General features: G+C 40.1%; 1 protein-coding gene and 1 non-coding gene across 4 annotated transcripts in view; both read left to right on the top strand.

Annotated features, from left to right (window-relative positions):
* Positions 1-25,956, top strand: part of POLA1 (DNA polymerase alpha 1, catalytic subunit) — a 181,814-nt gene that overhangs the window by 25,650 nt on the left and 130,208 nt on the right. For all 3 annotated transcript variants that reach the window (XM_033147226.1, XM_033147224.1, XM_033147225.1), the window contains 10 exons: positions 2,964-3,025; positions 4,245-4,334; positions 5,480-5,596; positions 6,918-7,093; positions 8,323-8,452; positions 8,782-8,901; positions 9,541-9,640; positions 13,272-13,396; positions 14,836-14,982; positions 15,510-15,632. In XM_033147226.1, coding sequence (XP_033003117.1) covers positions 2,964-3,025; positions 4,245-4,334; positions 5,480-5,596; positions 6,918-7,093; positions 8,323-8,452; positions 8,782-8,901; positions 9,541-9,640; positions 13,272-13,396; positions 14,836-14,982; positions 15,510-15,632 — 1,190 coding nt within the window. The remainder of the gene's footprint in view (positions 1-2,963; positions 3,026-4,244; positions 4,335-5,479; positions 5,597-6,917; positions 7,094-8,322; positions 8,453-8,781; positions 8,902-9,540; positions 9,641-13,271; positions 13,397-14,835; positions 14,983-15,509; positions 15,633-25,956) is intronic.
* LOC117046178 lies at positions 12,863-12,995 on the top strand. The gene has a single exon (XR_004426541.1).

The following is a 25,956-nucleotide window of genomic DNA, read 5'->3' as shown; positions in this document are numbered from 1 at the left end:
CCTAGAAATCAACAAAACAGTGATCAACATTTTATACTCTAAACAGCGCTTCTATGAATATGGAGGGGAAAACTCCAGACTATTAGCAAATAGATGTAGGAAAAAAGCACTCAAAGCAAGAATACACTGCATCATCAAAAAAGATGGCAACATGACATTTTCCTCCAAAGAAATAACTTCAGAATTTGCAGAATTCTACTCCAACCTATATACCTCCCGTAACCCACCTGAGAAGGAAATCAGAATTCCTAACAGGACTGACCATGCCTACTTTAACTGACAAGGAACAGGAATTCATGGACAGTCCTATCACCCCAGATGAAATAGACGCAGTCCTCAAAAACTTAAAACCACACAAAGCCCCAGGCCCAGACGGTTTCACAGCAGAATTCTATAAGAAATTCAAAGAACCCCTGATGCCCTACATGACATGCCTATTTAATGACATCATGAAAGGAGGGCCCATCCCCAAAACCTGGACTCTCTCCAAAATAGTCTCCATCCCAAAACCATTGAAGGACAGCCTCAAAGTAGAATCATACTGTCTGATCTCATTAATAAACCAAGACTACAAGATATTCACATCAATCTTGGCCAACCGCCTTAAAAGCTTCTTATCCAAGTTAATAGCCCCAGACCAGACCGGCTTCGTCCCTGGTCGCAATATTACAGACCCCATCAGGAAACTACTGAACCTAATTGAACACAGCAAGGCAACTAAACTCCCACTGACAATTATGTCCCTACACATCCTCAAAGCTTTTGATTGCTTAGAGTGGAAATACCTATTAGCAGTACTAACTAGCATGAAATTTGGCCCCAACTTCCTACAAACCCTCAAACAAATATACTCCCAAGCCTCAGCAAAATGCAGAATTAACTATATGGACTCAAACACCATAGCAATCCAAAGAGGCACAAAACAAGGATGCCCACTGTCTCCCTTCCTATTCTGGCTCTGGAACCCCTAGCAATCTGAATCCGAGCAGCTACAGACATCAAAGGAGTGGAAATAAAAGGTAGAACCTATAAATTGGAGCTCTTTGCAGATGACCTAATGGTCACAACACCAGACCCCTTAAACATAGCAACCTCCCTAATCAAAGAACTCAACACATTTGCAACGGTGTCGGGCCTACAAGTAAATTTTGCAAAATCAGAAGCCATGTGCTTCAACACCCCTCTTTACATCCAAAGAGAACTCACTAACATCACCAATATAAAACTGTCACACCAAGTTCAGATATCTAGGGGTACAAATAACCAAAAACCTCAATAAATTATACCTCCACAACTATAAGTCCCTGTGGCAACAAATAAACAAAGACCTAAAGAGATGGAACAACATGAATTCCACTCTCTCAGACAAAATAGCCATGATCAAAATAGTCACTCCCCTCCAAAACTAACCTACCTGTTCCAAACCCTCCCTATCTGGATTCCCCCAACTCAACTCCGCAGATGGCAGAGAAAACTACACTCTTTTATCTTCTCACACAAAAAACCAAGAATAAGCACCAAATACCTGCACCTCCCTACCCCAGAAGGAGGATGGGGAATCCCCAACATAGAAGCATATTACAATGCCAACCAAATATGCCATATAATCCCATATATACTAGAAAATGAGACAAAACAATGGATACACTTAGAGAGGGACACAATTGAAAACATCTGCACCACAGCATGCCCACTCCTCCCAAACAAACTAAGAAAAATCCCCACAACACTTAACAGGTATACACAAACCATGTTCAAAGCATGGAAAACAGAAACAGGCAAACTATCCCCAACCCCATCCCCACTAATTCCCCTGGCCTACCACCCATTATTCCACCATGCAGCACAAAACCTCCAAATAAAAACCTGGCAAACCAAAGGCCTATATTGCCTAACAGACTTTTATAAAAATAACAAACCTTTGTCAACACAGGAAATGCAGGACAAACTAGAAGACACCAAAATGCCCTGGTTAGCACAATGCCAATTACATGCCCACTTAAACAATCCAGCAGTAAAATCAGCAGCAACTGGACCCCTGACAGCCTTCGAAAACCTTATCCTAATGACAAAAGGACACAGCAAAGGGATGGTATCCACAATATACAAAATACTACTCAAAAATCCCACGAACTCGCTAGACGCAATCAAAAAACAATGGGAGGATGACATAGGATATGAAATCAACCTCACTCAATCGACCAGAATGTGGTCTAAACCCCCCTTTAAATCCATATCAATGAAAAAAAAAGAACTCGCCCTGAAACTAACCTACAGGTGGTACCTAACGCCAAGAAAATTACACCCAGGAACCTCACTAAAGTGCTGGAGAGGGTGCACCTCCACAGGCACATACCTCCATATGTGGTGGGAGTGTCCCAAAATCCACTATTAGCTATTTAACACAAAGCCTGCCTGTGCTTTCTAGCTCTTACAGTGTGGAGTTCTTTTTCTTGCTTAGCTTTCCTCTAACTAAGTGTTTATTCAGTCACAATTCAGTAATTAGAGGCCTGTGTCATATTTTGGATAGGGATTGTAGGACCATGCTTTTCAGCCTCTATGTCCTTCGGTAACCTTAATCAGTTTCAAATTTTGTACATTATCTGCGTAACTCTGTATGGAATACAAGACTGTTGTAATAAAGTGTAATACCTTTCACTTCCATAGCTTAACTCTCCTATTAAAGACAATGAAAAGCTAAAGGTTCTTAAGCTTGATTCCATTATTTAATGCATGTTGGAACCATAAGTTTCTTCATTTCCTTTTCAGGCCCTATGCATGTATGGCAAGCGCTATTTCCACTTGAAGTGAATGTATAATCCTACTATACTATTGGGTGTTACAAGCCATACATTGTTTTCATGATAAGTATTGTTCTAGCCAAAGCACTTACAGCACATAAAGCCATTTAGCTAAGCTCCGTATTGTATATTTCTCATTGACCTGGTTGATTTCCTTTGCAGTTATTTCCAAACCAAATGATTGCATTTTCCCATATGACTTCAAAGAAGTAGTTAAGAAGAAGGTAACTTTGTTTTTCTTATACATTGGTTTGCGTTCTGTAGTCTCCATCTTTGGAAAAGCTTTGAACATGCACAAAGCTTTCATGCACTTTAGCCTGGTTTGGAAGTAATCTTATCTTGGCTAGCCAAGATACATACGAGCTTTGTGCCTGGGCTCCTTGACTTTGCACCATATTTTCCTCCCCCAGTACCTGTGATTGAACATTTCCTGGGTTAATCATAATCTTCGGTGTTGACCCAAGTGGAAAAGTATGGCTACCAAGTTGGGAACAAACAAAATCTGTAGCCATGATTTGAATTGGATTATAATTCTAGGTTATTCCAAATTTGATAACTTTAGTTTCATAGTTCAGATGTAACAAGAAATTTTGGTTAATTAACACAGAAATATTTAAATCGTAGCTGACTGAGGAGGAATAAGTTATTATGAGGACAAAGCTTTCAGGGACAAGTGTTGTGCATATTTCAGCTTTTATATACGGTATATATAAAAGTGTGTGTATATATATACAAAGTGTGTGTATATATATACACACACACACACATACATACACACACACACACACACACACACACAAACACTTCATTAAAATTTTCAATACTTGGTACAGATACAGCATCCAATATCGCAAACTCTCACAACTGAGACACAATAATGTAAGGTAAAATAAAGCAGGCATAGGCTTTGTTATTATCAAACCAGTGATCAGAAAGGCTTAGGAATTACATCCACAAGGGTCCTTGTAGAATCGGAGTATATTTCAGGTTAAACTGAGAAATGTTATGAATTGGGTCTTTATGAAATAATATTATTCTTTATTTCATGTCTTACCTACCGTTCACCGCAAGCTCCTAGGGTAGGTTAAAGCCATTTAAAAATACAATTTTAAGAACAATTTAAACAGTAAAAACAATTTGCCTCCAAATTGCATCGTAATGGATTAAGGAAAATGTATATGGGGAAAATGCTATCAGCTTCTCACTAATTTAGCTATCCTTTTCTATTGTAGTGGGCTGGGAAGGGTTTCTGTATAATCTTTGTATAGTATACAGTATAAAGATTTCCAATACGTTTAATAAATAATAACAATTCTAAAGCTTTGTTATTTGTGCTTAAATATCCTTTGTTTCATTTAAACATGCATAATTAATCATAGGATTGAGGTGCAAAACTTATAATTCTTTGAACATTTGGATTATTTAAATGTTGTGTTTGTTTAGAATGCTAAAATAGAGATTGCCACAACAGAGAGGACACTACTGGGTTTTTTTCTGGCAAAGGTTCATAAAATTGATCCAGATGTTATTGTGGTAAGTGACTTTTTATATCTGCTTCTGAGATCCGTTTACACATTATTTTTTGCTACGTTATTTTAAGGTGATGGAATGTTGACTAATATTTTAGCAGAATGTGTTACCAATGGAGACTTACAGCAATGGAGGACTCCAGTGGGTTGGCTGGGAAAGATTTTTACATGGGGTATTGGCTCATGGCACTGTTTTGAGCAAATGAGAAGAGATTTTCAGAAATGAAAGGAAGACTAGGCAACATTGGTTTGTTAGTTAAGAGTTGCAGTCTGTTGAGCGTTGTCTGCTGGGAGCTCTGTGTTGGTGGTGGATAGAGCCAGAGACAAAAGTGTTCTGGATTTAGTAATCTGGAATAAAGACTGTCTTGCTTCAGTTTCCCCCATAGCTACCTCAGTTCCTTATCTGGTTCAGGCCTATTTAGAAGTAGAGCACAGTTTGGTTACTTTCAAATAAGTATATAGACCAATACAGCTACTAAATGTGGGAAGCAGTTGGAAGTAATTTCTTTCTGACTTTACTGTGTTTTCTCTCTCCCTCCCTTCCCCTTCCCCTATGGCAGCCTATTAATTTTATCTCAGATAATTGGGAGAAATTGTACACTTTCGAGACGTGTCAGGGAACCACATGTTGCCCACCTCTGAATGATAGAAAATAAGAGGCAGAGAGTGCTGATGATGCTATGTCTGAAGGAAAAGGACAGAGTAGGCAGGAGCTGAGTAGCAGAGACCTAGGAATGATAGGTAGTGGAGTTGAGGAGGACAGACCTAACAAAATCAAAAATTCTTTCCAGTAGCACCTTAGAGACCAACTGAGTTTGTTCTTGGTATGAGCTTTCGTGTGCATGCACACTTCAAACTCAGTTGGTCTCTAAGGTGCTACTGGAAAGAATTTTTGATTTTGTTTTGACTATGGCAGACCAACACGGCTACCCACCTATAACGAGGACAGACCTAGTGAGAGTGGAGTTGGTGACATGTGAATGTCTTTTGTGTTGCATCATTTACATGAGCTCTAATAATGTGATACATCAGAGGAAGGACTTCAAATAGCATGGACCCTTGCCATCTCTGTTGTTTTAAGCTGAATACACAAGAGTAGGTGTATTTTTTATAACTGCTTCTTTTTGTTTCCTTTTCTTTCTTTTTAAGGGACACAATATTTATGGGTTTGATCTAGAACTTCTTCTCCAGAGAATTAACTTCTGCAAAGTTCCACATTGGTCTAAGATAGGTCGACTGAGGAGATCAAACATGCCAAAGCTTGGGGTAAAATGTTGCTTATGTTGCACTGCTGTATTGAATGTGATTAAAAATGAATTATTTTAGTTGCTGTACTTTGAATGTCTTGCTCGGTTGTTTTGACTATAGTCATGTATCATGACAACATTCCAATTTAGATTTTGGTAATGTTGTTAAGAGTCGTTTCAACCATGAGACAAAGCTAAGCAAATTTAGTTTACTTGTCTCAACTAGATGGAGTTATTGACAGATTAATGACTAACAGAGGTGCTTTTGTGTATAGTAAATTGTGGGGAAAATGTATGTTGGCTTGACTGGCAAATCATTCCTTTGAGAATAGTTAAGGTTTTCTAGTTCTGCTGTATAAAGCTCTCTACATGTGGCATAGTTAAATGTTATCTACTCAGAGTGGATTTTACTCAGATTACCTTTCCCACCTTTTCCCATTGCTACAACATATTCTAGTACTGTGCTGGTAAAGAAACTAACCAGCTCACTTTTTTCTACAGTTGTTGTTTAGGTATTTTAATGCATCTGCATGATGATTGCACTATACCATTACTCTTGGCAAAACCAAATTCTTGTGGCATTGAAACTGTTCTGTGGTATATGTGCCAACAGTGTGTGCATATTCTTATACATGTATACATGCGCAGGTGTGCTGTCCCACACACATTATAAGGAATATATATCTATATTTAACAAGTGTCATCTATTTAGCTTGCTCTGTTTCTTTGGGAAAACCTGAAGATTATATTGGCACAGCAGTCTTAGTACTTTATAATTTGAGATTGTTTAGAGAAATTCAGACTGCGCTGGCCATAATAGCTGCACTAAAAAGTCATGAGAGCCTTGTTTTCCCCAATGTGTTTTGTTTTCGCAATATGGGAAACGTTTTTTGACTTGTGGCACCTTATTGACTGAAAGCCTTCTGTTTTCTTTTATCCTGTTACTTTGTGATTTAATAGCTCATTTTATTACACCCTGGCATTCTTGACCTTTTTTTTAGAACAGAAAAAGTTCTCATTCGAAATAAGATATATAAAGAGGCAACACTGGTGTGGCTTAGATAGAAAAAAAATTCTCTTGTGTTAATGAAGCAGAGACCTATAAAGACATAACTATGAATTTGTTAGTTGTAAGTGCCTTTTATTGAAACTATGGAGCTTTTCTCTCGTGTTTGCAACGATTAAAGTCCTTTGCAACCATTACAAGGTTGTTCAGGTACATCTGCACACAAGAGAGAAGCAACTTCTGTGTGATGTAACAACTGTGTTAATTAGTCCAGAACAGAAATATAGCAATGATACAGAATCTGAAGATGTATTTTTCTTTCATGGCAATTAAGGGTCGTAGTGGATTTGCTGAAAAGAATGCAACTTGTGGCCGAATGATTTGTGATGTAGAAATTTCAGCAAAGGAGCTGATTCGTTGCAAAAGTTACCATTTGTCAGAGCTTGTGGGTCAAATTTTGAAAATGGAGAGAGTGGCGATTCCATCTGAAGAGCTACGAAATATGTACAGGTATGCTGCTAAATACATTTTTTATTATGGAAAGCCCACTAGCAATAAGAATGTCAGAACCTGCTAGATCAGTTCATCTTGTCCAGCATCCTTTTCTCACAGTGGCCAAGCAGATTGCCTGTTGGAAACACAAGTAGGATATGAGCCCAAGAGCACTCTCACGTCCTGTGGTTTCCAGCAACTGGTATTCAGAATAATTATTGCCTCCCAGCTGTGGAGGCAGGGCATAGCCCTCATGGCTGGTGGCCATTGATAACCCTCTCCTCCATGTATTTTTCTACCTCTTTTAAAGCCATATAGGTTGGTGGCCTAGCTAAATCAGTGGTGGGATTTATTCACTCATAGAATAAAGACAAGGAATTGAACTACAGATCATTTATTGGCTAGGAGTCCATCATATATAACCCCACAGCAGTTTTCTTACAACTATGAAACCGATATGAATAAAATGCTTGAGGTAAAACATCATCAATAAAATAAAAACAACAGTTGATACAATGATGCAAGTATTGACTAGTGCTTTTGGCTTCCAAAAGCACAAGAAAACAGATAAATAAAACCATATAGCAGAAGCCTGTCTATGTTGTGGTCATCCACAGGAGGTCCATAACTAGGGTGCCATTACAGAGAAGTCTCTACTCTTAGTCCCCATCAGATAAGCTACACTTTTCAGTGGGACTACAAGTAGGAACCTACTCCACAATCTTAAGGCACAGAGTTGTGGGCATGGGAAGAGACACTTGGTTTCTAGACCCTTTATCATCTTGGTTGCCCTCCTCTGCACACATTCCAGCTTGTCAAAATCCTCGTTAAATTGTGGTTCCCAGAACTGTATTCCACAGTATTCCAGGTGTGGTCTGACCAAGGCAGAATAGAGCGGGACTCATCCCTGGTGGTCTAAAGAGAAGGCCTTGTGACATCTCTTGCGACAAACAGAGTCTGGCTCTGTTTGAATCGCACCCCCGATGGATACTTCTGTGCAGTCATGATATTACTACAGTTCTTTAAATCATGACTTTCCGGAATATTGTACAGGTGCTGCTACTCCTATTTTTTCTTTCACAATCTTTGCAGTTAAAATGGGAGTTCTGATGTGTTTTAAATTTGCACTGTATACAATCATTTGTGAGCTCTGGCTTTATGGGCATTGTGATAACGATTTGAATCTGCATGCCTTTAGAACATGTGGAGGAATTTATTAAAATTGCCTCTTCCTCTTCTTCTTTTAGTGATTCCCGTCATTTACTTTACATGCTGGAGAACACCTGGACTGATGCCAAGTACATTTTACAAATAATGTGTGAGCTCAATGTTCTTCCACTAGCCTTACAGATTACCAATATTGCTGGCAATGTTATGGTAAATTTCATTTCTTAGCAAATTTATATCTCAGTTATTATATCTGATTTGAATATACAATCTTATTCACAAAACTGGTTCCCTTACAAAAGGATATATATATATCTCATAAGCCTCATGACGGGAGGTTCAAAATAGAGATGTGTTGATCAAGTCAGAAAGAGCAGATTGATGTTACAGATTCTAAGCAGAGCAAAGACAAAACGCCTTAAAGCCCAATAATACAATTTTTGAAAAATATTTAAAGCAAATGCTATTAATGCAATACCATTGTTGGTGTTTTGATTTCTGTTTCAACCTGTAACTAATTGGCTTTTATTTTCTTACAGTCGAGGACACTGATGGGTGGGCGAGCAGAGCGTAATGAATACTTGCTCCTTCATGCATTTTATGAAAAAGATTATATTGTGCCAGATAAGCAGCTCTTTAAAAAGTCTCAGCAGAAGCAGGTGAGTAATTTTTTCAGCCCCTCTACATTTGTTACTTTTGGTTTATAGCAGGCACATTTACTGTTATGTGCACAAGCTGTGATGATGCTCAAACTCTTGTGACCCCCCCCCCCCCTTCTTATCTATGCCAGGGGGTGACAATCGGAGTTGTCTAGTTTTAGCCAGACCAGACTTTCCCATTGAGTCTGAACTTGATGAACTCTGGTTAGTTGAAAACCCTGGCTTGTTTGAACTAATCATAACTCTAAATGAACCAGATAACCAGAATTGTCCATGTTCAAACTCAACATGTTAATTTAAAACTGAAAGTAGAAGTTTTTGACCTCCTTCTTCCCCTCATTTTTATGCACCAGAGAAACAAATAAGCACTAAGCTTGTCCCTCATGTCCATAATGCTAGGCTATTGTTCAGTATTAGGTCTGAACCAGAATACTGTTTTGTTCTTCCACGGCATCAGAAAGTTGGTATTTTGGAGAGGTGGTTTTTTTTTGGGGGGGGGAGTGGTTGCTGCTGCACATCTATGTATGTGGTGCTGTACAGAGAATGACAGACCCTGGGCCTGTCTAGCCTAGCATGGTCTGCACTAAGTCTCCATATAATTAGAACTTCAGTTTTGGCTTATTCTTATGTCTCATACAGCTGGAAGATGATGAAGATATTGAAGGTGATCAGACCAAATCAAAGATAGGTCGGAAAAAAGCAGCATATTCTGGAGGTTTAGTTTTGGATCCCAAAGTGGGTAAGAACTGCAGCTTCACTATTTGAAATGGTGGAACAAATAAGAAAGGTGATGAAGATACACTAAACTACTATTAAAATAAGTCATACAGTCCATTCTAAAGTCTTCCTATACCTTTGTTCCTTTTTTTTCTAGTGAAGCACAAAAATGATGATAGTGGGATTTTTCTTATACTGCACATTGTGAAAATGCCATAGCTGTTTCTATTTTGGGAATGCAGGAACAAACATTAGTTTTAATTTAGAGAATAGTATATCTCCTCTTGAATGTGGAGGAGGAAAATGCGTACTTTATGGCAGTTAGATCTAACTGAGATGTGTGGAAGTAATTTCCCCCACCCCCCTGCTTATATTGGAGCATGTGGGAAGAGAAAAATTGTGTTTGAATTTGTATTTAATATCAAATACGTAAAGTGTATATAATATGTAGAATGGTGATGAATAATTGGGACTTTCAATTAAGGTATATCTTTGATAAAGGACTGGATGGGGTGTAACATGCTGGTGCATAATCCAGACAAAATAGAATTCCTGTTTATATGGGGTTTGGGTTTACAACTTTTCTTGGATGGGGCTTCACTGCTCCTAAAAGATGAGTACCGTTCAGGTTTGTGTGTACTCCTTCACTTGCCACTCTTGTAGGATGTGAAAGTAGTGTTGGTGGCATAAAGTGCTATTCTTCGAGCTTCAGCTAGTTCACCAACTATGACCCTTTTTTGATAATTGCCCTTATGGTGCATCTCCATCTGTAAGACACACATGTCTACTCATACCTGGACAACATCTTGTGCTGGGGCCTTTCTCTTGCCCAGGCCACACAGGACCTATAAACCACCCTGATGTGTCTATAACATGCATTCTTAATCAGCTGGCTCAAGAACCACCTACAGGCAACATATCAGGTATCTTGGTCCAGATAGAGTCCAGAAGATTTAATAGGCAATCAACCCTTCCAACTGCTCTAAACTGTGAATCTGCTGCAACATGCCCACATCCTCAGCATGATGTCCTGAACTGAGATCCTCCTACCTTGGGCCTACATTTCCCCTCAATCCTACTCTGATGGCTACTGTTGCTCTTCAAAGAGAAATTAGGCCACCATAAGATTGACCTTCCATCCTTAAAGAAATCAGCCCTGAGTGCTCACTGGAAGGGCAGATCCTGAAGTTGAGGCTCCAATACTTTGGCTACCTCATGAGAAGAGAAGACTCCCTGGAAAGGACCCTGATGTTGGGAAAGATGGAGGGCACAAGGAGAAGGGGACGACAGAGGATGAGATGGTTGGACAGTGTTCTCGAAGTGACTGGCATGAGTTTGGCCAAACTGTGGGAGGCAGTGGAGGATAGGGGTGCCTGGCATGCTCTGGTCCATGGGGTCACGAGGAGTCGGACACGACTGAACAACAACAAAAGATTGACCTTACGCTTGACATTTAGGAGGCTTTCTCCTCGTAAACAAACTCTCACAACCTCAAGAGTTCCTCTTGAAGTTTCCGCATAGATAATTAAAATGATGGGCACTAGTCTCTATGGCTGGGGGAAATGCCGCCTAGAACAGATGACCTGGAGAATGACAGAAATAGGCCACAGCGTAAACTGGCTGGCTTGCAACATTTAAAAACACCATTATAGAATACAGAGTAATAAAAACAACAATAACTAAAATACAGAACACATTTAAAACCAGCTATTAAAATACAGTTGCCCCAACAACAGCCCAGTGACTAGCATCATCTACACCTTAGTTTTCAAAGGCTTGTCTGACTTAGGAAGTTCTTAGCCTCATGTCTCCACCAAATGTGCCTTTGATGTTGTTGAGAACAAGACAAGTTCCTCATCTGAGGATCTTAGTGCCCAGGCAGGTTTGCATAGGAAAAGAAGATCTTTCAGATGGACCCAAGCCATATAAGGTTTTATAAGGCCATATAAGGTCATTACCAGCATTTCAATTGTGCCCGAAGATGGACTGGCAGTCGGTGAAGTTGGTTTAACAGGGGACTAATATGCTACCTGTAACTTGGACCAGCTGAAGCTTCCAAACACTTTTGAAAGGTAGCCCCATGTAAAGTGTGTTACAGTAGTTCAGCCAGGATGTAACTAAGGCATGCTTCACCGTGGCCAGATCAGATATCTCAAGGAATGGGTGCGTGATCCATAGTTGTGCAAATGCATTCCTCGCCACCACTGAAATATGGTCATCCAGGTTTAGGGCTGAATCCAACCAAACTGCAAGCTTGAGACTTCAAGCAGAATATAACTCCATTGAACACAGGTTGAATCCCTGTTCTCTCATCTGCCTTGTGACTGACCAGGAACACCTCTGTCCCTACCTATGAGGATGGTGGTGGTGGTGGTGATGATGATGATGATGATGATGATAGATTTCCTTAGTTTACAAAAGTATTGCATTGTTGTTGTATACAAAATAAAGTTGGAGAAGAAGAAGATGGGCGAGGAGTGGTAAACTTAAATTCTTGTACTTAGTGTGTATGTGGGGTTTTTATGTCAGCGTCATTTGAGTAGGTTCTCTTTCTGTTTGTTTTTTATATTTCCTTGGTAGTGATAGAGGTTGGGTGTGGTACCCAGGGTGTGGTTGATTTTGTTTAGTTGGCTGCGATGAGATTTGTTTGTGTGTGTGAGCGGGGTGGGAGTGGGGAGTGGGAATTGTTGGGTCAAGTTAGCCAGATTGATTTGTATGCTGTCGTGTCCCTACCTGAGTTAAACTTATCCAGTCCATTACTGAGATCACACACTGATTTAGAACAGAGTTGTGTTTCATCAGCTTACTGATGGCATCATACTCCACAATTCTGTATGACCTCTCCCAGTGGTTTCATGTGTTTATTAAATAGCATGGAGGACAAGATGGAGTTCTGAGGTATCCCACATGTCAACAGCCACGGAGTTGACCAGGAGTCCCCAGCACTACCTTCAGAACTTGTACCTTCAAGAAAGACTAGAGCCACTGTTAAACAGTGTCCCTAAGTCTCATCCCTGACAGCGATCCAGAAGGATGCTATTGGGAGGTCCAGCAGAACCAACAGGGGCATACTCCCCCTGTCCAGTTCCCGGTGTAGATCATCCACAAAGATGATCAAAGCAGTCTTTGTTCCATTACCGGTCCTAAAGCCAGATTGAAATGGATCTAGATAATCTGGTTTATCTGTTTCATTTTGTATATTGAGTACATGCATAAAAATCCTCTCTCTGCTGCTGCTGGTAAGTGGATGCTTGCAGTTTCACATGGTGTCTCCTTTCTGTGGTGACAACTGTACAGAAGCATCCCAGAGTAACATTGAAGCTATCTGTTCATCCCTGGATAGTTAACAGGGTTGGATCGTTCCACTTCTGACATATCTGCACCATTGACTGGTGATGAAGTGTAGTGTTTTGAAATAATGCAAGTGTTTTTCAGACCTGAATGCTGACAGAATTACATGGACAAACATTGATTTAATAATAAACCAGAGTACTTTTGAAGCAATCTGACTTTAAACGTCTCCCTCACCAATGACTCTTCACTCGCGTTCTGGTGTTCTTTAACGTTGTACTGCAAGTAACTTGTCTCTCACAGTCCATAGTAGGTATATATTGTAATGTGAATTTTGTGTGTGTGTGTATTTTTAATTTCAGGTTTTTATGACAAGTTCATCTTGCTCCTCGACTTCAATAGCTTATACCCTTCAATTATCCAAGAGTTTAACATCTGTTTTACAACAGTTACCAGGGTGTCTTCCAGTGTGCCGAAAAAGACAGAGGTGTGTGTTTAATTTGACAGTAGCTTTTAATGTTTGATTGTTAAAAAAGATCATATGTTTATATTCAAGAATACATTGAAGTCTCCTTAGACATTGTGGCTGTATTTAGTAATTGTAGTGTATTGCTTGATATCATGTTTAATGGTATAATGTCTCATTATAAATTGTGTATAATCTCATGAAATCAGATTGGTTCTACCTTGACATGGAGTTCATTATATCTTCCTTTTTAGCAGCTGCATAATATTTTTGTGACATTAAAAAGCGTACACGGCCCCTCCTTGTTTTCTTACATGCTTAGCTTATTCACCATTTTTCCATATAAAAGCGGATCAGTCTTGCCTGCTGAAACATTTTTTCTACACCCTGTCCTTGTAAAGTTCATTAAATGTGTATATAAATATTTTTTTACATGATTTATCTGCCTATATGCCTATGAGATGGCAATGATGGCATTCTATCATCCAAGTATTGTTCAGCAGAACTGTTGCAGACAAGGAAGGCTTTTATCTTTTTTGCTATGTGTTCAAAGTGGTTTTGTATGCTTCTCAGGTGGTATCCAATCTGGGCAACTAGGTTACAGGACCAGGCTTAGCTTAGATTCTGCAGCAGAACAGAGTTAAGTGCCTTCAGAACATTCTTTGGCCAGCCCAGGATAGTGCAGATGCATCTTACACTCTACTAGATATTTTGTCAATACCATTTATTTTCTTTATCTGTTTATTTAGTCATTAAATTTGTATCCTGTTCTTTCTCCCAAAGGAGAAAAAGTCAAAGGAGTTTAGTCAACTTCTGCTAGTTCAATAAAAACAAATCTACATTTTTGAGTTAATGGTTACCTTTCTGAGGTTACTTGGGCAACTTTCAGCCTCTGGTCCTCATGCAAGCTTATGGTTTCCTTGCGGCACCAAGATCCTGTGTCCATTTAGGTTCCTTTCCTCTCATAGATGGGGCATGCAAACCGGAAGAGACTAGCAGTTTTAGGTTTGAATCAGGAGTTTGTCCTTGGTTGGGTGTGAAGTGCCATCTTTCCCCACGGGGATAGTGATTAGGCTCTTAATCACAAAACACCTTTTGGGTTATTTATATGCCATTTTTCATGTCCCCTTCTTGGGGAAAGTAGGTGTCAACTTCATCTCCCGAATGAGACAATTTGGGCACAAGACAGAGACCCAGCATTAACAGCTGCCGCAGGAGATCTTCTGTGAATCACCTGGGGGAATTCCTCCAGAGAGCAGATATCGCTCTGAATGCCGATGGTTCTGGAAGGAATGGTTATCTTACCTAGTTGGGATGTCTTCTCCATTAGGGTCTTTGGAGATATAGAACCCAGCGGAATATCCTTAGCTAGAGCTTGTTCATATGACAGGGTGGAAGCAGCAGTTTCAGGAATTAGGTTATTCTGGTAGTATTAACTTGTCGAACTAATAACTTCACAGGATGGAGAAGAAGAAATTCCAGAATTGCCAGATTCATCGCTAGAAATGGGAATCTTGCCTACAGAGATCAGGAAGTTAGTTGAACGAAGGCGTCAAGTGAAACAGTTGATGAAACAGCCAGACTTAAATTCTGACCTCTACTTACAGGTATATCTAACAGAATGAAAATGTGCATTGTTGAGAAACTAGACCAAGATCCTGCTTGTTTGTATACGTATCTTCTCCAAGGCTAATCTTTTAATGTAATAAATGATTATATAGGGCAATTTTTTTTGCTGCTATTTCTAATTTTCTGTTAGGCTAGCCTATCTTGCTTCTTATAGAAGGGGCTAAAATGAGCAGCTAGATAAAATTTGCCACTGCAATTAACAGGACAGGCACCCCCCCCCACTTACATGCATGCCACTCGCGGATGACTGCATTTAAATGGGTAACTGCTAAATAAGTAAGTAGATTGGACTTCAATCAACCAGGAGCACTGGGCGGGAAGTGCCTTCTCCCCACTTCTGCCATTTCACTGGTTCAGATGGGATACCATCTTCACCTGGAGCCTTTGCCCCTCTACCAGATGGCCACTTGGCATTTTAACATCTCTCTTATAGGTGACTGACTACATATGATTATGTTTATATATTTAACTACTTGCTGTGATGGTCTTAATTTCTTCTTTGCAGTATGATATCAGGCAGAAGGCTTTGAAGCTTACAGCTAACAGCATGTATGGATGTCTGGGGTTTTCCTACAGTAGATTCTATGCAAAGCCACTTGCTGCTTTGGTGACTTTCAAAGGCCGAGAGGTGAGTCAGTAGCGAATAATGGGCTGTTGACCTTCCCTTCCCATTTCCTTCTTGTGCACAGCTGAGAAACGGACTGGACAAGCGTTTTGTTTCACTTTGCCCTTGTGTGAATCCTGCTTGTCATTGTGTGTTAACTAGAGATTGTCGTTTATCACAAAGTCTGGTTGGTTTTGAAATGAGCCAGCTTCGAATTATGGGTTATGAACCAAAGTTTAATGCTGAGTGCAAATTTGGCTACTGAATGTTTGAGTCAGTTGTAACATTTATGAGAATGCATAAAAAGGTAAGAGCAGCTCGGCTGGATCGGACCCCTTTTACATGTAGTCATCATAAGTTGTTCCATCCAGTTTCTGCATTAACCTGCAATAAAAAAGAAAAGTTGCAAATTAAATATGTATTTAAAGAGGTTCTTTTGAACATTTTCTCCAAAATACGCATGTCCAAATGTATTTCATATAAAAATATGCATTTTGTTACTAATATTTCATTACAATATTCACAGTTTTTAAAATACAACACAAACTTCCTTTAACAATGCTGCCTGTACATTCAGCAATCTTTCACTTATCAAACCATGTAAGTGAACAGTTAAATAAGAGATTTTGATTCTTTTTAAAAAGTTTTTAAGCTGACAATTGTATTGCAAAATACAGAGGCGTACAGAATTTGAAGGATAACTACATTCTAATCTACATAATTAGTTCATATCATTTCATGTTAGAATTAACAAAGAATCAGTTTCTCAAGCAGCCTTGGTCCTCTTCTGTTGCTTCCCAGCAACTAGTGCTGAGACGTGTATTGTGTCTGTAAACCTGAATTCTCCATATAGCCAACTGAAGCCATTGATAGACTTTACCTGCATGAATTTGTAAACTCCTCTTTTAAAGTCATATAAGCTAGTGGCCATTGCCACATTGGTGGCAGTGAATTCCATAAATTAACTGTGCACTGTTGATTTTGTCTGTCTTGAATCACATACTAATCAGTTTTATTTGATAAGCCCAGGTTGTTAGTATTATGGCACAGGAAAAAAAACCTACCCACTTGCCCCCAAAATGCATCATTTTATACACTATCCTCGTGTTCTCTTCCTTGCCTTTCTTCTAACTGAAAAGCTCCAAACATTGTAGCTTTGTTGTTGTTGTAAAGACAGTGCTCCCCTTTCTGCACCTTTCCCCAGCAGTGCAGTATTGTTTATAGAACGTGGAGTGGCCTTTTCCCCCATCGTGAAGTGGGTAGAGCTAACCCCACATGCTCCCAGTGGCCCTTTGCACATTCCTGAATAGAGCTACTGTTGCCGTGCATTTATAGACCACAGCAGTGGCTCATGATGTTGGCTATTTAAAAAATGACCTAGCAAGTTTGGTCAAACTACCTGCCCTAGTTAGTGGTGAAATACATTATAATATCTAGTGAGGGTCAGAAAGTGCTAAATAGTTCAGCTGCCAGATTGAATCTTTAGAAAACCAGACAGGTATGTTGTGTTTGGTGCAATCTGGACTATTGGTTGTGCTCACAAACCTCTAATAATCTGATATTTATTGTTATGTGAGTAATCTCACTTAAATTAGAACATAATGGCTTTTTCTTGGAGAAAAACTGCAGCATATTCCTGTCTCCTTCAATACACCAGTATGTCTGAATTATTTACCAAAACTAAACTTTATTCCTTGCTGAATAACATGCTGGTAAGTCATATTGACTTGGCCTACGGCTGTAGTTGAATTGTAGAGCATCTGCTCCAGAGGTCTTAACAATTATTAAAAGTTGTGTCCATATCAACCTTAATCACCATTAATGCCACCCACATCCCCACTTAACCAAGGTTTTCAAATCAGTTTACAAACACAGATGACAATGGGTTGCTTGCTCTCCGTGGAGTTAATGCCAGAACAGTGAACTATGTAGACATATACCAGACAGTCTTATATGTGGATTTGTACTTGTTAGGAAAAATATGAGGGGATGACTACACTTTATGACTTGTGACTTTGCTTCTAAATCATATACAAGGAAGAAGTTTATTTACATATTTTTTCAGAAGGCAGTAGACACATTCAGAAATTAGCTTTTAAAAACCTCCTGACAGGAAAATCTTAGCACTAAAAGTTTACATTGTTTTCTTGCAAAATATACTTCACTGGTCTGAAAGTGTCCAGTTTTGGTAATCAAATCGTTTCCATTGTTCCATTCAAAATTTTGCTTATTACAGCCCTGCTTGACTTTCAGCAACTTTGTACAAACTATATTAGGCTTTAGCAGAAAATCTCAAGCAGAAGAAAGCACGCTGTTGTGTTCGTTGTACAGTTGGCATTATTGTATAAAGTAGTAGAGTGGTAATTATGCAGATTCTTCACTAGATGGCGATAGATATCTTGTGTTTATTAAAAAAAATTAAGCCATTTCTGGTCACTAAATGTGAGTTCTAATTATATTTAAATTGATATGACTTTAGAGATTTACAAAATTTCCTATATTATTAGAGCTTCGCTGAGAATATGGGTTTTGTGTAGCTCAGTTCAATAGGAGAAAACTGGTAAACTCTCAGTGCATAAGATTAGGGTAACACAAGATATGGCTTCTGAGAAGTGTTCCTTCTTAACTGTCTCCACAACATCTATTTTTCCATATGGATAAAATTTTTGTACCCCTAACCTACAGCCTGAAGTAACTGGGTGATTCTAGATTGAGTGCTAGATTCTGGCAGCTGGGAGTGGCTAGATTTGCAGTGGTCTCACCAGGAATTAGCTTCCTGATTTTATTCTAGCTGTCGTATTTGTGTTGCCTGTTGGACATACACAGGTGGATGTGCACGTGTCTGCTTCACCCCACCAAAGCACACCACACAGTCCCATTACTTTTTACAGCAAACCCCTGCAATTCATTTGCAATGGAACCAGTTCCTTCAATAGAGTCTGAACACTTGAAGGGCTCGCAGCAGAGATTTTGAAAACCTACATTACACTGCCATTACACTGAAGTGAAGAAACAAACTGATGCAGTCAAAGTGTTTCTCAGGAGTTACCTACTGTAGGACAGGCCCTGCCCTTCCTATCACCTGAAGCTATTACTTGAAACCACTCAGTGTTATACTTCCCATCTTGGAGACAGTGCTTTGCTTGGCTAAAGGTGTGCTAGCTAGAGCGACTGTCCTAATAACGCAACAAATCCCATTTCCAGTTTTGTCTTCATATCTTCTCTGGCAACAGTAGTTGACGTAGGCAACTTGGCTCATTTTATCTGTTTATCCTACCAAAGTGATGTATGCCATTACAGTGACCTTCTGTGATTTATATAGTTGAAACTGGTTAATGAATAGGCAAAACCAGATGCTAAAAGAGGAGAGAAACCTGTGGGTCAATAATCTTGTTTGTTCTGTTACCACACTTAAGGAAAATATGTTTAGGAAATAGATACAGCATGAAGCTGTTGAGTTGAATGTTCTTCACTGTTGTTGCATGATTTCTTTTAGCTTGAAGAGACTGAATTTTGTTATACAGTAGTTGCTACAAACAGTCATTATGGATTATTTAGTGTCATGTAAATTGAGCACCAGCCAGCGAGTTTTGGGATAATCCAAGAATGATTGACTCCTGGTAACTGAATCTTGTTTCTTTGATTCATTACACTGTACTGCTGCTTGCAGGATTTGTTCTTTCTTTTTAACCTTACCTTATATAACAAAGTATAGCGGCCCCCACAAATTCCCGTCTTCTGGAACCTCATTTGTACATATCCAACATCTTAGTGCATCCACTTCAGGCTTTGAAGTAGGCAGAGATAACCTGCCCATGGATCCCCTGATCCCTGTAGGAAAAACAATAACGGAAGGCAGCTTATGATTTTCATTCCTTTGTGCTGAATCAAAACAGATTGGTAGGTATTTGTAAGGAGCTGGAGTCAAGCATAGGTCAGCAATAAAAAAACAACAACCAAGGTGTCAGTGAAGTTAACTCTTTATTCAAGAAACCAAAACAGTGCAGACCTAGTGATCCCAGCAACTCTTCCCAGTAGGTCTTGCTCCAACAAGGAAATTGTGAGGACTGAAATTCCCCACCGCTTCCTAAGTCTCCTCCTCTCCAGGGTCTTTCCCAAGCAGTTGCAAATGCTCTGCCCTCTTCATTTATCTGTGTGTGCTAGGAGAACATGGGGAAGGGGAGTTGGTTGCAGTACGAGAGGGAGACTCCTGGATTCTTCAGCAGCCTTCTCCTCTCTCTCCTGGCCCCACTCTGCTCCAGTCTCTGCTTCTGCCTCGGAGTCAGAACAGCCCTCTGCCACAGCCTCTTCCTGTTCACCCAACCCTGTTACCTCTTCCGACATCCACCGCTTCCGACACCTCCTCCTTCCACTCTACTCCTTCTTTTCCCTCTGACCATTCACCGTCCCCACCCCAATCCCTTGGTCCTGAGCTTGCTTCCCTTGGGGGTTCCCCATCTGGTGCCTCCCACCACTTCTCTGCATCCATGACAGGGTGGATTTTTTTTTGGGTTGGTGGGCTTTTGTTTCTCTTCTACTGTTTAAAGTATTGTTTTATAGTTAAGTTGCAAAGTCACTTTTTGTTTGTTAAAATCCAAAGTATTTTTTTTCTTTAACCTAGGAAGAAAATCAGATCAGGGTGAAAACGCTTGTAAATACTGTAGTCTGTTTCAATTCTCATTGGGGTTTTTTTTTAAAGCTACACTAAAAGCCCCTTTTGAATAACAGTGTTTGACAGGTCTTGTGAAGCAGCTACTGCTGGCACTGAGTCAGGATGACAGAGCAATAATTTTAAAAACTGTTTTAGTTACTTAAATACAACTCACTTCTAGGAAGACTGCAATAATTTGTTATCTGGTCTAATCAACTCCATCTTTTTAATACTACTTTCACAATACGGTATCTGAATATAAGGATCAATAACCAAGTTTCCACTTCCACTTCATAGTACAGTCGTACTTTGGATCCTGAATGCCTGGCAAGTCAAACATTTTGGCTCCCGAACGCCACAAACCCGGAAGTGACTGTTCCGGTTTGCGAACTATTTTTGGAAGCCGAACGTCCAATGGGGCTTCTGTGGCTTCCGATTGGTCGCAGGAAGCTCCAATCAGAAGCGGCCAATCAGAAGCCGTGCTGGGGTTTCTGAACGTTTTGGAAGTCAAATGGACTTCTGGAACGGATTCCGTTCGACTTCCAAGGTACGGCTGTACTATTAATGTGTTGGCATGCATTGTATCAGAGGAGAAAGGTCTTTAATACAGACTGGCATAGTATTCATTTCCATACACTGGGTTGTATAACAGACCTGCTATCCTGCAAACATACGGACTCTGGTCCAGCAGAGGCTCCCACTGTAGGTAGAATTGGAAGCATTTTTTTCCTGATTCCTGCACTCCCCCCAGCATCCTTCTCCATTGTGCTTCAGTGCCCCCCCCCAATCCTCTGGAGCAGATTTTGAGGGCAATTAGATGGCTGCTGTGGGGATGGGGTATTGGCTAATGCCACCCCGCTTCCACCAGTGGGAGCATTTCCTGGGTGCAACTCTGTTCAGGGGAAATTTGGGTACAAATCCTTACATTCAGCATTTTAACAGCCCAGTACTCTTTACTGTATTACCTGGAAGCAAGTACCGTAATTGTAATTATGTAATTGTAAGTAATTATGAGATTGCAACAAAAATGCTTTGATATTGGGTTGGGGAGCCCTTTCCCTCCTCAGGCTTCCTCCCCCCTCCCACAATACTGGCTACCAGGTTAACCAGGCAGGCAAGAAGGTGGATGAACCAAAATGATGGATGGCGTATATTTCCCTCAGCCAGCACTTTTCTGCTTTGCCTTCCTGTTGCAGCTGACTCTGTAGGTCCCACAGAGAGGTTCATGGGCCCAGAAGAAGTAAAGTAGGCAGGCAGGCTGCTCAGAATCATGTGGGCAGGAGCAGGGGATGGGTAGAGGACCAAAAATGACAGTGGAACCTCATTCTTAGTGGGGTGTGGGCCTGGAGGAAAGGGTGGTTGTAACCCAGATAGAATAACAAGAAGGCCTGTGGCTGAGGGTCAGTGATCCTTCATAGGAAAAAATATGTTTCTCTATTTCTGCTTTATATGATGCAACAGGACTGGGCTAAAAATAATGTCCCTCTAAAAACATCAGAGTAACTTTAGTGAGGTTTTTTTTCCTAGTTGTGAGCATTGTCCTTTTATTGTTCTAGAAATTTATTTTCTCTAGCCAGTTGTTCTGGAGTTCGCTGGTAATATGGTCTAATCTGATTCCTCTTAACACTTATTTCCATTTTTTCACTGTTCAGCTCTTTTTTAAAAAACCAGTGTCCACAATACATAATTTTTTTTAATTGATCTAAGCTTTAAATAAAAGCACAACAATCATTTTGTCATGGCTACCAGTGGTGCCGTCTTCTTTTTTTTAAGCATTTGCTGTCCAAGCCCAGAGTTTTTTCCTAGATCCTGGAAGAACATAGTTGGCATTATTTGTGAAATGAACTTGCAGTGCTGCATTGTCCCATCTTCATAATGAGGAAATGACTCTTTGCCAAGACAGGCAACTTCATTTACTGGGGGAGCATGTAAGGTATGCATGATAGTAGATTATCACATTTATCAAGTATCAGTACTAACTTGGTATTTGTCCCTGGCCTTTTCTCTGCTAAGTGAAGTCCTATATTTTGTGTCCCATCTGTTCTGCCATCTCTCTCTCTCTCTCTCTCTCTCACACACACACATATATATTGAGAACAGTTGGTACTAATAGTTTATTAATAGTCTGTAGTTCATAGAACTTGATGTAATGGCTCTGTGCTTTGTATTTCATTTATTTATGTCATATGATGTGATGCTTCTGACCCAATGGCATACAGTTTGGGAATATTTCACTTCTAGTGAGGCCTGCCGTTTGGCTGCAGGGGTTCTTGTTTGGAGATTAGGCTTTTAATGTGTGAATTCTTCAATTACTTGTTATTTCTTCAGAGCTAATGTTTTTGATAAAGCATTTCAGCTAGAAGCAAACAACAGCGCGCGCACACACACACAAACACACACGTCTTCTTTTGGTTGGAATGGACGGGTGAGGAGCAAGAGGAACAGAGTTACATTTTCCGTAACATCTCTTTAAAAAAATGTTTATGTAAGGAAGGACTAGCAAAATATTTCAAATTCCTGGAAACTACTTCTAAGATTTTCTGGGATCCAGCATTATATTCAACAGATTCATATTAGAGCTTGCACAGATTTTGTAAAAGGACAAATCACAATGTCCATGTTTTATGATGGTTGAAGGGACTACAGATTTTCACTTCAGTTTGTTGTCTTACTGGTAAAATGGTATTTGCCAGATGCTGGCAAACATTGGCTCTTTCTCTCCTGCTTTGGTTACTGTTGGTTTCCCACTATTGTGGTAACAGTTGGCTTGTACACTACCTTAGAGGTATGTTTGCTGCTGCCTCTTCGGTAGCATATGTAGTACCTCTTGGCTGCTTAAAGCAATTCATTCTGGCTGTGGGAATTTTATGGGGTGAAGAGGGCACAGGCAGAATAAAGGGAAATGACCAAGAGTAGAAGCAGCAGCTGCTAAGAGCCTGAGGCTGGGAATTCTGCCAGCTCCTGGTTCTGTTTGCAGTGGGCAATAATTGTTGAACAAGTTCCTAGTCCCAATGAGACTCAAATGCCCAGCACTACACAACACAATTAATTACAATTATTTTTTAACAAGAGTTGTGGTGACGGAGTTGAGCTGTGGGTGAAATGTGTAAAACAAATGGTATAATGCTGTTGGAATGGCATCTTATCTGTACTTGTTTTATGTGTACTTAAAGGTTACAAGTTTCATGAACTTGCAGTACTAAATTATGTCTTGTGGTATACAATTTCATGTTTGTGATGGATCAGAGAAATTCCACTTGAATTCCAAGCCTCTTCCTGTAACACAGAGCAGTGTCTGGTCACTGGATTTTTATTGTGACTAGCTACTCCAGCGTTAACTGCAGTACTAATTTCTAAACCCTTCAGGGGGAAATGTAGTGCACTTACAGGATGAGGCAGTGATTTTTAAGAAAAGTATATTGGCTAAAATCAAATGATTTTTATGAACAAGCAGCAACAAGTTTTAGCTATTGCATCCCAAGATTCATTCATTCCCCTGAAGCTTTATGTAGCCTGTTATGTGCTTAGGCCAGTGTGGTAGTTTGTGTTGCCCCTAGGTTAACAATTTTTCAGTTCTGCAGAAAGCCATGGGCCTTTTGATGGTTGTTCATATTTTGCACATACATCCTATGACTGCACACCTGTGCAGCCTAAATGAATGCAACATTGCAGTCTTTGTGTTTATTTCAAGCATTTTGCCTGTCGCCACAGTTCAAGAGGAAAATCTGCACATGGGGAACAGAAGTTTAGTATGCTAATAAATTCTTTGCTCGGGAATGATAGTAATGTTGATGGCTGCAGTGTAACAATGACATACTGGTCCTGGAATGTTGAAATGATCAAAGTCACCTTAACATGTCTTTGTGCACATATTTCTGTGTTATACACCAGTTGTTGGCATGAAAGTCATTTCTTCCATGCTATTGAATAAATGGCCTAGATCAAAGTTTACCACCGTGCTCTCTCATTTCCAGTTACTTTAAGATCAGTTGTGATAGAAGGCTAGAATGTTGGGGCAGGATGTGAAAAGCCCAGATCACCACTTGGCTATGACGTTCACAGAATAGATATGACGTTTGGCAAATCATTCTAAGTGTGAATAAAGAATGAATAAAATGTAAATAAATGTATAAAATGTAAATAAAACAATGAATAGAAATGAGAGACATGAAAATGGAAAAATAAGGGAGCCTGGTGGAATTCACAAACAGCAGAACTCTGCAAATGCTCATTCTACTTGTTCAGTGGCCTTGTTCACACGTCATTGTAAGTCATGGATAATGGCTCTCTTTCACTGCTCTCCTAGAAGGAAATGAGCCACAATCCTTCACTGATCATTCATTCTTAACCAGAGAGCATGGTTTCTTTTACTCCAAACAAACCATGATCTTAAGCCAAAGGACTGGGGCTTGTTGTTCACACTAGTGGAGAAGTGAAGAGGGAGCAATCTAGTCATTCACAGAAGCTGTCAGCCATGACTTAGGATGAGAAGCGAGCCTGCCTAATAAAGTTACCATGAAAATGAAATGAATACTATCATTATAAAGTTCTAGGTAGTGGCCCCTCATTTCATGTATTGCAAGGAAAATGTTCGCAAGCATTATATGGATTTATATATTTTATTTGAGGATTATTGATGTTGTTGCAGTTTCATGTATAGCTTGACAAAGAGGGATGTGACCCATTAGTCTTGTTAATGTGTTTTTGTAGGAGGCATCTGAGGAATTCTGCTATGAGTATTGTATTTCTTTGTAGCCACAATAAGCGTCCTCTGTTGAATAGTATCACTTTTCATGTCGGTCTTTAGAGCATGTGAAAGCATCTTTAAAACTCCTGTTAAAATGATCTGCAAGTACTAAGCAAATTTTATGCAGAACTTTTGAGTGATAAAAAGCAGAAGTTTTATTTGAATTATGAGCTAGGGTGTTAATCCTTCTCTGGTTATTTTCCCTTTTCATTTTTTTATCTTTAGTTGCTTTGTTGTGACGAGTGTTTCAGAGTTGGTAATAGTTGCTTGTAGCGAGAAGCAGAGTGAACAAGTTGAAATTCTAACAACTTGTTCCTTGAGTGAGTTTATATTATGGTGTAAAAACGACACATCATGCTAGTTTTAACTGTAGTTTGTATGAAATGAAGCAAACTTGCATTTATCTCTGTGTGTTTAGAGATATGAGAGCAGAGGGTCTTCAGGTTAGAGCAGGGGACGCCAAACTTACCTGGCCTTGGGCCGGTTCCTACGGCGCCGATTGCACGAAGGGCAGGGGAGCGCGCGCCCATATGCACGCACACTTGCTTTTTCCGGCGCGGCACCGGAAATAGCTTGTGCGCACATGCAAACGTCATTTCCGGTGCACTTCTAGTGTGGTGCAGCACCGGGAATAGCTTGTGCGCGTGCGTACGGACCTCCGCAAACCTGGAAGTGCACTGGAAATGATGTACATGTGCAAAAGCTATTTCTGGCGCTGCACCGACCCGGAGATGGACAGCCGCGCTGCACCGGTAAGAGCGGGCAATGGTGGTTGTTAGGGGCCGGATAATTGGCTCGCGCAGGCCGAATCTGGCCCACGGACCTTAGTTTGGGGACCCCTGGGTTAGAGTGATGGACCAAAGAGGCAGCATGATTTGAGTCTTCACCTACTGCTTCCAAATATCAAATTCAGTTTTCATCTGTAGGTTAGCTGAGAAAACGTGGCTGGT

This window comes from Lacerta agilis, chromosome 4 (genome assembly GCF_009819535.1).
Source record: "Lacerta agilis isolate rLacAgi1 chromosome 4, rLacAgi1.pri, whole genome shotgun sequence".
NCBI classification, from domain to species: domain Eukaryota; kingdom Metazoa; phylum Chordata; class Lepidosauria; order Squamata; family Lacertidae; genus Lacerta; species Lacerta agilis.
Note: the sequence above shows the minus strand (reverse complement) of the source record. Positions and strands in the feature narration are given on the sequence as shown.